The sequence below is a fragment of the Numida meleagris genome, chromosome 4, assembly GCF_002078875.1.
Source record: "Numida meleagris isolate 19003 breed g44 Domestic line chromosome 4, NumMel1.0, whole genome shotgun sequence".
Lineage (NCBI taxonomy): Eukaryota > Metazoa > Chordata > Aves > Galliformes > Numididae > Numida > Numida meleagris.
The window spans coordinates 43,838,268-43,851,785 of NC_034412.1; the positions used below are offsets into that span (position 1 = coordinate 43,838,268).

The following is a 13,518-nucleotide window of genomic DNA, read 5'->3' on the forward strand; positions in this document are numbered from 1 at the left end:
AGACACAAAATAGTCTTACATACCCACTATATATTTACAGTGTCCATATTACTTTGTTAACATATGCTGTTTCTCCTCGTGCTGCAAAAAAAATTCTTGATACAAAGGAAAAAGACAAGGATGAAGACAACTGAAAACAGTCTGTTGGTGTTTGATGTTGGGAACATGTCAGGTTGATTGCAAAGGAGAAGACAGACAAAGGCATTTCTGAGTAGACCACACTACTAGCATTTCCAAAGTACCTGTACAATCTGATATGAGATGTATGCATTGCTTTTACGTAAGAAAAAATAAAAAGCCTCCTGAAGGGAAATGTGAACTTTCTTCAGGATGTTATTTGACCATAAAGGTAATGTAAGATTGTATTATGGAAAAAAAGTAAGTAAACAGCTTTTCTCGCTGGACTGCAAGCAGGACAATAACTTTTCAGATACAAGCATCACTCCAAGACCTTATGCAATGTAAGTTTTCTAGGGAAATTCTCCTTACACTGTAATAAACAAAGGACCTTCCGCAAGCTGTGGAAAACAGTTTAGCAGCAACAAATGACAAAACTAGAGATTACTGAGGTTTGAGGGGCTGAAGAACAAGACAAAGAAGCTGGTTCCCTAGACATAACACCTCCCTTCTGAGCTTGGTCCCAGTGCTCCGACCTTGCTCAGACGAGGAGAACACAGCCAAAGCTTTATTAAAAAAAGACCTAACAAACCAAAATCACCGCAGAACTGTGCAAATGAATAAAAAGTGTGCTGATATGAAGGTATGATACTGTTCTACGCATCCATCTTTTATCTATTGATGTGCAAAGAAGCTGTCTTACTTCATGAGAGGGCTTGGTAATCAAAACATCCACTTGAGATAGAATAAAACAGGGTTGTCTACACAGGAATGTTTTGTCCCCAGTGAAGGAATCATTTCTAGGAACCAGAAGAAAACAAGAGCAGAGACTAAGAATATTAACGCAGTACACAGAGAAATGAGCAAATTAGAAGGCCTTGCATGCAATATTTTAGAAGGAAATACTTGTGGAGAAAAAAAAATGACAAAAAAAAAAATGACAAAAAAAACTCAACAAACTGTAAACCAGTCACATAAACAAAGGAGTGATTTTTTTGTAAATAATACCCAAGTATCTCTTCAGTTGTGATATATGCAAGGAAAGTCAAATGTTTACATTTCTGAAAAGCCACCATGGTCTCTAAATCTCTTTCTACTCATTTCCTCCCTAAAAGAGCATTCCAGGTCAAGATAAAGTAACAAATTTTCAAGCCTTAACTGAAAAGAATTTCAATTCAGATAATACTGATATAGTAAAAGGACAACAAAATGGCAAATAACTCATTTTGTCTTCTGCCCTCCCAGTGCACTGTATCCAAAACTGAAACAGGTCCATACTTACCTACTTTTGTTTTATGGGCATTGTAATGTACTACATGTGTACATTTTAAATATTCTCACATGGGAATTTTCTGGCCAACTTCCTGCCAAAGCATTTCAGCATAATATTTGAACAGCTAAGAATGTTTATTAAGCACTATTTGAAATTAACGTTGTTGATCTCACCAACCCCTGGTTTTTGATTGTACAAAAATAAAAACAAAGGCAAGTTGTCTGTTTCAGGTTATGCTCATATAGCAAATGCTGCAACATGTTTTAAACGAGCACATTTTACGATTTTCCAGTTCTTACAAAATTACATCTACACTACTTAATATTTGCAGAATTTGGTGTCTTACCAGGAACTGATGGATGCATGGTAAAAGCACTATATCTGCCAAGGTAAAATAAAGCCCCTCTGCAAAAACGTGGTCTAAAGGTGGAAGGTCAGATGTTTTTGTTCTCCTGATGAGAGGGGCTTCTCTGCTGACCACAAGTGACACCTCTGGGACATGTAGCTTAGAGAAAGCTACACTCAGTTCCAAACTTGGAAGTGGATGTTCATGCACCTCCACTGTTTTCCCTTCTTCTGTTGCATCTTTCTCAAGTAGAGACACTGCAGCCTTGGCACCTGCCTTCTGTTGTTGAAGTTTTTGCCTTCGAATTTTGTCATCGTTATGCACTCGGACAGGCTCCCCAAGTTTTCTTTCAAGCTGTAAAATGTCAGCAGGAATAGTCTGACAGTGCTCAGGAGATGCTGTCAAAAATTCTTCAACAGCCAGAGGTATGCTGATCTCACAGAGTCTGGTCCACTGGCTAACCTGTCAAATAAATTTATCTGATAAATAGAAGAAGAAGAAACAAAACCCAAGATACCTGTTTGTCTCCTTTAAACAAAGAAACTTCAGCCAAAGTTAGCAACAGCAGCTTTAAATACATCCTTCGATAATCTTAGGAGCTCAAATATTCTATATTACTTTTGCGATAGCTGAGTTAAGAAGCTAAATGTTATACACATAACAGGATGAAGAGTTATCCAATATAGTGTGTTTTTATTCCCTTTTATTGGCATAAGATTAGGGTGGCTGTGTAACTCATGAGAAGCATCTAGTTTACAGAAATGCTTTGTATTAGTTCTCTCTTTTTTTTTTTCTTAGCATGCTACATCAAGAAACTTTAGTCTAACCAAAAAATAACTTTAAATTTTTTTTTCATGTTATCCTTGTTCTCTACTATTTATTTTAGGCAACGATATCAAATCAACTACACAATCTTCTACCATGTTTTCCCCAAGAATGCTACTGAATTCACAGATACAGTCAGCACAGCATGCCACTACTGTAAGTTAAACTCAATATTCAATAACCTTTTTATTTATTTCTTAAATAATAGTTGTTGTCAAAATCTTTAGTTTGCTTTTTCTAGCTTTTCCCAAACAAGCAGTGCATTTAAATCCAATTTCCGTTATTCTTCAACAAAACACTAATTATTGACAAAGGTGCACGTGGTAAAAGCCATAATTACCATCACTCAGAATTAGTTAATAAAAATATATTAGTTTACCAAGAAACATCTTCCATGGATAATTTCATTTCTTTGAAGAACTATTTACAATGTCGAAATTGTTCCAGTAAAGCTTCATTTTGTCTTCAGTTAAGGACCTCAGCTACCGAGGAATTCATTTCTGCTGGTTTCCTGGCTGACCAGTTACCTTTTATATCTTTAAGTAGCTAACTGTCAGAGCATATATTTGAAGTTCAGAATCATCTAAAGGCACGGAAGTAATAATCTGTATATACTGATTGAAGATAAGCTGATACACATGCAATCTCCCTTCACACATCAGTATCAGAAAGGGGATGAAAACATGCATTAGTCAGCTGTGATGTAATTTGAAATACAATTATTTATAAGGTGTAAAGTAAGCGTAAGAAGGCAAATATAGCAGTGACTACTGTGAACAGGTTTGAATTTGTAGGGCTGTAAGAAAGGTCACATCCAGGGCAAAACTTTGAAAAGTGTTTTCCAAGTTTAAATTCTTAATTGCCTGCATTAATGTTGATTATAACATGTAAGTACATTCAAAAATTCTGTCCCAAACTTTGCAAAGTTACAGCTTGATTCCTGTATTCTCCATAAACTCAGAACTGTCATTCCCTTATTTCTCATCAAATTTTACATTCTTCAGATAAAATTAATCACGTGCAAAGTATGTAGGATTAGGTCCTAATGACATGCTCAAAGATCTTGTACTTGCTGCAATAGCCGCATCTATGACTTCACATAAAAACACCTCACTTTCAGATATTTGATTTTAGCAGATAAAGAATGTGGCATTCTGTGAAAAAATGAACATTACACAAGGTATTTTTAATTTAACTTAAAACTGGAACAGACACAGTACTAACCCACTAAGACTATACTGCCAAAAATGAAGCAAGGATCTGACCCAGTTTTTGAATTTTAAGGTTCTTTCTGTGCTGCTGAAGTTATATCCTCAAAAAGAACAGTTTTTGCCTTGTGATAAAATACAGACATTTCTCCATACAGTAAACATCAATACTAAGAGCTTACATCAGAGTATTCCATTCTTATTTAAAACCCAGTTAATATAACTAAGAGAAAGAGATGCACTCACTTCTGCACAGGCTTTTAAGCAGGTCTTCTTAAAGCCTAGGAGTTCCAAAACATTCTTTTTGGATGGATCTGCTTCAAATGTTTTTTGTATTATATGTCTTAAGACAACAGAAAGCCCAGCTCGACAGAACTTGCCATCTTGCATGACAACAGCAGGTAAACAGCAGCTCTGCACGACCATAGGAAGCTGACATTTGGAGATTAAACGAACCTCAAGATCTCCAAGGAGGTTTTTTGTCACAAACTGATCATCTGCATTTTCATTAGTTGGCACTAAGAAAATTTTGAATGATTTGCAGTCACAGTAGGATAGCAGGAAGAGTGAAATAGATGTATGAAGAGGAAAGATACTATCTCGATACTGATGAGAAAAACCCAAATACAGATGTTCTTCAGGGACGTTATCTTTCATCTTCTTCCTGAGCTGAAGTTCCTAAAATAGAAATTAGAACACAACAGTCATAAAAGAATACAGAACTGAGAACAAAACAGAGGGTTTGAAACAGCCATCGTTCCATTATCTGCTAAAACTGATTTTAACAGAAGATACTATTAAAGATCCTATTAAACATCCTGCCTGAGCAAGTAGACGCAGGACCTTGAGAGAAAAATGTTTCACATATACACTGTCACTTCACATACAAATCATTGACAGGGAATTGATTTCTGACGCTAAGTAAAACATATAAAAAGAAGAAAATATGTTCTTTTAAACTTTTAATGTTTAGACATTTTATAACAAGGCTTATTTTTAAATTAATAGCCTCCCCAAATCATACATTAACAATACAATATTAAAAAAACATGTTCCTGAGCACCTAAAACAGTTTTCTCATGCACACATTTGCCTCTCTGTTAAAGCACATACACACACAGACAGACTATTTTAAAGAAGTGAAATACAACAGTGATGTAGCTGAAATTAATGTCATCATATTAAAATTTTAAATTAATTTTCCTTGTGCTTTGTTGAAAGTTATACTTTTTTATTAAGCCATTCCAGACTAGTTTAATATAAAACAATAATGCAATAACTTTTCTGCACCACCACCTAATAAAATTCTCCGTTAACTTAAAAACCACGATTCATATTGAAAAGCATTGGGCACTAGATGGCACTCTTAAAACAATCATACAGAACAAAGCTTTATTACAATATGAGAAAGAACTGTGAATGCTGCTCAGATATTCAGTATGGTTATTTATATATATTTATATACATATATATAAAGCACAAGTGACATTGGGTCAGAATCAATCTTTCAAATAACTATCTAGATTAATAATGTCTCTATATAGTTACAGGGATATGATAGCAACACATAGCAAAAAGTTTTTGTATTTCATATACGTAGATGTATATCAAATGTACTATTTTATATCATCTATCACTGGGACAAACCAATTGCTCAAAGACAGGCAGTGGAAAAATAAAATCAACCCCACATGACATTAAATGAAAATCATGACTGTTATATAGAAATATTTTTCATCTGTTCTGTTACATGACTGTCTCAAAACAGCAGTGGCTAAACATTAAAAATCCTCTTGCTTTTCTTTAATTAATACAGCTGCCAATCAAAGAATAATAAAATACATGAATGTACATAAAGTACTTTCTTAAAGGCTATTATGGTTGGATAAACATACAAATCAAGATGGATACAATATTGTAACTACAACTGTGGAAAAAACAGTTTAGTGAAAGTAATTGAGGAGAAGATGAGAGAAGAGTTAGTCTTATCTGTTAAATCCATAGATATAAGCACTTAAACTCATGTCCTTTACTATAGAACTTCTTGAAAGATGCAAAAATAGAGGTACAACAAAATCAGCCTACAGATTAAAGATGTTCTGCTTTGAAAACTGGTGGATGAATGGGTTAACATTGCCAGTGTGAATCCTACTCCAATCCACTGAACAAAATGACTTCTTCCCAGTAGCAATGAGTACTAGATAGCAGCTGTCAGTCTGTCCTAGAGACAGTAACTGATTGGAAATAATGACTTGTTGGTTATTGGTCTGCTCTGTACTCAACCCTGTAAATGCCACAGCAGACACCATCCCATTAATCCATCTGTCTCCTTGGAGTTCAAAATTTAACTTGAAATTTGGCCAGACAAATTCAACCATTCTTATCCTCAGCTACAAAACTATTACATCCAGAAGCCACACAAAGCAAGCATGCCAACACTGGCGAATCTCACTGAAGCAGGATAACGCATCCAGTCCAGAGCTACATACTCCAGTCTCTTGACAGCCTTGAGACAATGTCAGAGAAAGGGAATATGCACATAGCCCACTTATCTTAACCCATTATGTTAAATACTTGTACTGAGACTGTCTCCTTTATAGTCACTGAAGAACTTGCATCTAAATTCCAGTAAAGCCCAAACAAATTGTACATCTTTAAGGTTTTTTTTAAGCTATACCCATTGATTTCATGAGGGTTAAGATTCACTTGTCAGTTTGTTCAGATTTGCTCCTCCCTCTCCTTCTAACACTCACATTTAACTCTTCACTGCATTTCACCCACTTGAAAATAGCGGCTTTTAAACATTACAGTGCTGAAGCACTGAGGATTGTACTTATCAAGGGAGGGAGGATATTCCCTCTCAAAACAAGACAGGAATGTATAATGATTAAACACTGTTTGCACTGACTCAAACTCTCCTAAGACTGCACCTGGTAGAGGTTTGAAGATGGTCACTTCAGTGAGAAATAAGGAAGCAACACCAATAAGCACTACCTTTGGGAACTTTCTATTCTGTTTCAGCACAGGGTTTCCTGAAATAGATGGAAACAGTATGTAAAGTGATCCTCACCGATGTAATGAATACTTTGTTCTTATTCTATCATCATCACAGTCAGATCCTGCCTATTCACCGACTTAAATGTACAGAAGAGCCACAGACATTTCATTCATACTATTAAACAAAGAGAATCACTCAAATTATTTTGTCATGTTACTGTGGTTTTTTTTCCAACTTAGAAGATGAGCTGCCTTTTTTTTTCCTGTGTAGTCCTGAGTATTCCAGCTTTTTCTCACTGATTCTATTCCCAAACTCACAGCTGATTTCACAAATATCACATCAGCCTGTTTTTTTTCCTTCCACTTTTCCAGATCTGCATCAAGAATAAATGACAACAGCCACCCTCTTCTTCCATCTATCTGTCCCTTAAAGCCCTGTTCAACTTCCTGCTATTTCTCCAGCTACACTACATCCATTTTTCACGTAACAGATTTCAGATGGCCAAAAAGTAGCAATTAAGTTAACTTTGCTCACGGCTACGTAATTTCAACAGACAAATGACAATCTGAGTAAGTCAAATCTAGATTCAGTTTCATTGCAACCATAGAGCTTGCAGTGCATGTGATAAACATGGAATAAATATTAATCTTTTAGGACCATTTTACTACACTGTGAATAACAAAATAGCCTGAGCTCAATTGGTGCAGAAATATTTTGCAAGTCACCTTTTACCATTTTCTGACTTCGAAACGCAGGTATTAATTCATACAAACTTCAAAAATTAGTGCAAAAGTTCTCTTGTTTCTCAAAAAGCAGTTAAACAGGCAGCATAATTTCTGAACTGTCACGCAGCCTGTGCAGCTGCCAAAAAAACACGTCTAGCTTGCTAAATTAGAAATATTTTTTATTCATCTTTGAAGTTAGAAGATTTAGACTAATTGAGAAATTTCTCTCGGTCTTAATAGACATCACAAACCTCTTTGTCACCAAAAAGATCATTCACTGGCTACTTCAAACACTTATCTACGAAATTGTTTTCTTCAGTCTCAGGGAGATAGTGAACGACGACATGCCACCTGCTTCTGAAATCCAGTCTGTGGAATAAGATTTGGCCCAACTGTATGCATAGTAGTCTCTCACAGGACATAAAGTAAAATAAATCTATCTGGAATCTGTCTATAAATAACTTATGTTTCCTTAAATTATTTCTTGTGAGAATATACTCAAGGCCTTCTTCTCTCACTCTGGAGAACTGTAGACTCTTGCACTGCCACATCCCACTCCTCTCCCATGTTTTGCTTCAGAGATTTTCTCCTGACAGTTTGTCTCCTTCTACGGAGACATTCAAGACCCGTCCGGACGTCAGTATGTGCGATATATTGTAGGGAACCTGCTTATCATGGGGTTGGACTTGATGATCTCTTGATGTCCCTTTCAACCCCTGCTACTCTGTGATTCTGTGTTAATAAAATAAAGAATGGAACTAACAAAACCCTCAAGACGTCACATTGGGAGCTCATTTGGTCATAACACTTCTCCTAGCACTTTTCCTTCTCTGGTTAGACTGTATTCTGTGAGATGGATTTCTACGCTAGGCTGGCCTTAACAGTAGTCACTGTTAAAAGAGGGGAAGGGAGAAGAAATCAGCTGAACATCAATAATGAAGATCACAGGTTTTGCAACATAAAGAAAAATAACGCAGATTGCCTTTGGTGTTACAATTAGCCCGGCTGATCCACAATAGTTACCATTAAGCAAGTATGCTTTTCACATTAGTGAAATTACTGTTTGTTACCATTTTCCCTTTCACCATAGACTACTATGTGTTAACATCTGAGACACACTCCTCATCACAAGTCATTTAAAAAGACAGGCGCCTCCAGCAAATACTTAACGTTGCCCGACGTTAATATTTATGCTCTAAGGGAGATAACTGTGGAAAGCTGAGCTATATTTCCAGCCAGGAGATCAATGTGTTGCGAGAGCTTAGGGCCACCGCATCCTTCAGCGTATCCAAAGAACTGTGCCTTCCCGCCGCCAGCGCGGGTCTCCGTCGACCAACACCTCAACCACGCGCTTCAGGAAACATACCACCAGCGGGACGAAAGCCCGCCAGAAAAGGAAGCAGCGAGACGCGAACTCTCAAGGCCGCCGAGCCCGCGCGCTGCCTCACGCACCTCCCGCCCCGCCCACCGCCGCGCGTGCCGATAAACGGCCCCCGGTAGCCGCCAGCGCCGAGATGTTGGGGTCTGCCTCTCCCTCGCTCGCTCTCCCGCTGCTTACCCAGCCCCCCTGCACGATACGTCCCGGCTGCTTCCGGCCCGGCTCCGCCTCTCGCCGTGTGCTCATGCGCGTCCCACCCGGCACCGCCCCACCCGCGCAGCGCTCCGCCCTCCCGTCGGCGGAGCGAGCCGGAACGGCTGCTGGGTATCGGCTGCGGGCGCTGAGCGGCGGCGGCTGCCGTCTTTCCTCAGGTGAGAGCGCGGTAGGAGCTTCGGGGGCGTCGCGGTGTCGTCCCCGGCCTCGAGGGCGGGCGTTGAGCTCCCCGTGGGCGCGGGTTTGTCTTCCTGCGGTGGTGGTGGAAGCGGCCGTCCCTGCTCGCTGCGCGGGGCCGGTGAAACGCGTGTGGCTGCGCTCGGTGTGCCCGCCCGCTGGGACTGCCCGGCCTCGCCCGGTGGGTGCCCGCGGGCGGCCCTGGTGTGAGTTGATGTGTGGTGGTACAGCAGGAGGAGGGCTCAGTTAAACACGCAGCTCGTGGCGGTGCGAGGAGGAGGTAGGCAGGGGCTGTGAGTGGGGACGGGCTGCAAAGAGGGGTATATAAACGTTGCTCAGGCACGGGAGGGTCGTGGTAGCAAAACAAAAGCTGAGCTAGATTGAAAACGAGTAGGAAACAGCGATGGCAGCAAGATGCTTCTGCTGGATTATTAAAAACAGAATGCACAACTTAAACGTGGAGCAGCTGCTGAGTGGGGCAAGTGGCATGGTGTCAGTGAGCACGAATAAGGCCAGATATTCAATGTCTGTGGTTTAACCCAGCAGGCACCACACAGCCACTTGTGCACTCCCCCTCTTCCCAGTGGGATGGGGAAGAGAATAAAAAAAATAATAAAGCAAGACTCATGGGTAAGTATTAAAAACTACTTACTAAGATAAAGGAATGTAAGGGGGAGGAAATGTGGAAGGATGATAGTTCTGACAATTATATGTGTGTGTATATATAATATAATGTGTATACGTATATATATAGTGTGTGTGTATATGTATAAAAAAGAAGTGACTCACAAGCAATTGCTTGCCACTTACCAACCGATGCTCTGCTAGTTCCCAAGCAGCAGTTCCCAAGCCTGATAAACTCGCACCTTTTTCAAACTTGCCTGCTGCATAATGCCATGTGGTATGGAATATCCCTTTGGCCATTTGAGGTCAGCTGTCCTGGTTCTGTCACCTCCCAGCACCCTGTACCTCCTCAGCCCCCTCACTGGCAGACAGCGCAAGAAGCTGAGAAAACAGAAACGCTCTTGGCTCTGTATGGCACTACTCAGCAACAACTAGAAACATTGCTGTGTTATCAACATTGTTTTTCTCCTAAAACCAAAACACAGCATCATATCAGGCACTGTGAAGGAAAACAGCTCTGTCCCCGCTGAAACTAAGGGTCTGCTTTGCCTCAGAGCTTATCAGTGAGCCCTCTGTTTCTGTGGCAAAGAGAAGCTGCAGAAGAGGACTGAAGCATGGGTTGATTGCCTGGCAATCCATGGGCCTGGATGGACCATGTTAGGGGTGCTGAGGTCTGGTGGTATCATTGTGAAGCCACTTGCTGTTGTCTTCGAGAAGTCATGAGACTGGGGGAAACCACCAGGGGCTAGAGAAAGGCAGGTCCTATGTCCCTTCAGAGAAGTGTAGGCTGGTCAGCCTTCCTCCTTCCATCCATGGGGAGGTCATGAAGGAAGCCAGCGCAGCACAGGGAGGAGCAGATGTTGACTGGGGATAACTTGCTTGGGAGCTACTGAGGATCAGTCGTGCCTGGTCAACTGGATTGTCCTCTGTGCAAAATAACTAGCTCTGGAGCTGGGGGGAAGAGTGGAGGATGTAATCTGAGGAGGGGCTTGCAGGGGCCTATATAGAAGCCTTTCTGTACCTAAGAGGAGATTATTGATAAAATGGAGTCTGCATTTCCTTTTATGTGAGAGCACAATCTGAAACAGGGGAGGTTCCACTTTGAAATAAAGAAGTGAAAGCAGGTAGTGAGATCCCTGTGTTTGTATGTTTCGAAGGTCCAGCTGGACAGCATCCTGGGCGAGCTCTTCTGAATTCATGGTTGATTTTGCTTTGAACAGAAGGTCTCTTAGAAACAAAATGCTTGTGTATTGTGGTGTCATGCAGCAGGCAGCTCGGCGCCATGCAGCCACTCTTGTATTCTGGGTGGGAGAGAAAATCAGAAACGTGAAAAGGAGAGAACTTGTGGGTTATGGTTAAGATGGCTTACTAGGTAAAGCAAAATCTGCATGTGCAAGCAAAACAAAACAAGAAATTCCTTTGCTACTTTCTGTCATCAGGAAGATGTTCAGTCACTTCCAGGAAAGCAGAGGTCATCACACATAACAGTTTCTTGGGAAGACAAACACAATCTCGCAGAATGTCACCCCCTTCCTCCTCCTGTCTCCCAGCATTCATTGTTGAGCATGATGCCATACGGTATGGGCCGTCCCTCTGGCCAATCTGGGCCAGCAGTCCTGCTTCTGTTCCCTCACAGCTCCTTGTGCTTCCCCAGCCCCCTCCTGGCAAGACAGCATCAGGAGCTGGGATGTCCTCAGCTCTGCACAGTGCTGCTCAGCAGCAACTAAAGCATCAGTGTGTTATCAGTACTATTTTCATTAAAAAAAAAAATCAGAAACACGGGACCCTGTGAGCTTTTATGGAGAAAATTAACTATATCTCAGCTAAAACCATGGTATTCTATGTTTCTTAGATAATATATTGTTTATGAGTGGTAGAAAGCAGCAAATGCAAGGCAATAGCGTGACATAGAAATGTCAGATAAGCAGGTTACTGTGATTGATTATTGATTTGAAATTATGGTATAAAGCATGCTGTAGGATAGCATATAAAGTTATGGATACTCATGCTAGTAACTATAGTGGAAGATTTTACCCAAATCTTCTGGAATTCTTGGAATTTCAGATAAAGATGTCACATAAATAGGAACTGCTGAATACAATTGTTCTGATTAATACAGTTGTCAGGACTGCTGAAGTGCTTGAGTTGTGAAATATCCCTCATGGGAGATAGCTATGAAATTGTTGTCATGAATCAAATCCTCATTATGGTACTGAACTAAAAACTGAAAATAGAAGTTAAGTTTTTCCTGCTTTCCTTGATCTATTTCATTAAGACTTGTGTTAAATCTGAGAGTGATCTGGAAAAGGTATTATTGGTAAATACACAAAATCTACCACCATCACAGCTGTTAGATTTAGTAAGGAGAGAAGAATTCTCCTCTTTGAGGAAAAGAAGATGCCAAAGGAGGGAAAAAAAAATGGTGAATACTTGGGAAACAATGAAGAACTGTCAGAGACTTAACTTGAGAAGGGTGCTTTTAGGGCTGATCTAATGACTTAATGCTCACTTGCAAGAGAATGCACGTGAGTTCTTGTCCCAGCTCCGCAACTTATCTACGTGTTCTATTCAGTTACGGCTGCAAGCAAAACTATTTCTACCTTGGGTTCAAGGATTATATTATGGCCCTCCAATCTGGCAGCTATATAATTAAACTGCTACATAAAGTGTCATATAAACTTTTTTCCTATATTTTTTTCCTAAACAACATTTTATTTTCAATACAAAGTCCCTCTCTTCACATAAGAAATTTCTCTTAGTTAATGATTGCAGTAGCTTGTGACATTATTACTTCAACCTTTGAGAACAGAAAGATCTGCTGCAATTTTGTACACAAATAAAACAATAAGTATACGGAAAACTTCTGAGCATATCTGAATTTTAGCAATTCCTTTATAATAGTTGCCTTTAAAAAGCTAGAGCTCAAAATAAACTGGGGAAGCGTTACCTTCCAAAAGAGGAAAATGGATTTAGCAGGCTTAACTCTTGTTCTCTAAATTCTACAAACATGCTAAATTGTTTGTCAGTGGCTGTTGAAGATACCTGTTCCTTATTACATGTGTATGTATTCCTGGAAGAAGCCTCAGAAAAGAACTTAAAGGGTTTCTATCTGTTTCCTTGATTTTTATGGGGGAATTATTCTTAATTCCAAGTTCCTGCAACTAGTGTCTTCACTCTACTGTTGTTATACGATGGAGGATGTAGCATTCTTAATTGAAGGCTACCTTGCACTAAAACTTAAAAGCCGTATTCACAGAACAAAGAAATGGAACTGGTAACTTAACCACAGATCTCAAGAACAGCCAGAATTTTTAATGCAGATAAGTGCATTTATCAAAAAAAAAAGATATGTACTTTCCACACTCATTGAATTTATGCTTTGTAAACATTGGAGAGAGACTGAATTGTGTCTGGATGAAGCTCACACTGTAGTAGACTGCATGATCAGTGGTAAAAGAGTTACTGATGTATAGTACTTTCTAGCACAAGTTCTGTGGCCAGTGGAAAATGACTTAACAAGTAGATTAAGGAATAGAGAATGAGCTCTTGAAGAGGTTTCTTAACTCTCTGCTGGTTCCATTGATGAAATCCCTATGAAGTCTACTGCATGTTGAACTCCTTGATGATCTCAGTA

General features: G+C 39.7%; 1 protein-coding gene across 2 annotated transcripts in view; it reads right to left on the minus strand.

Moving 5' to 3' along the window:
- The window catches only part of GSTCD (glutathione S-transferase C-terminal domain containing), a 71,478-nt gene extending 62,274 nt beyond the window's left edge, over positions 1 to 9,204 (minus strand). The window contains exons 1-3 of one of the 2 annotated variants that reach the window (XM_021393703.1): positions 9,051 to 9,204; positions 4,016 to 4,447; positions 1,737 to 2,198 (exon numbers count right to left, since the gene is read on the minus strand). In XM_021393703.1, the coding sequence (XP_021249378.1) occupies positions 1,737 to 2,198; positions 4,016 to 4,447; positions 9,051 to 9,116 (960 nt within the window). In that variant the 5' untranslated portion in view covers positions 9,117 to 9,204. Of the gene's footprint in view, positions 1 to 1,736; positions 2,199 to 4,015; positions 4,448 to 8,944 lie in introns of both variants that reach the window. The other variant, XM_021393704.1, reaches the window with a different exon arrangement.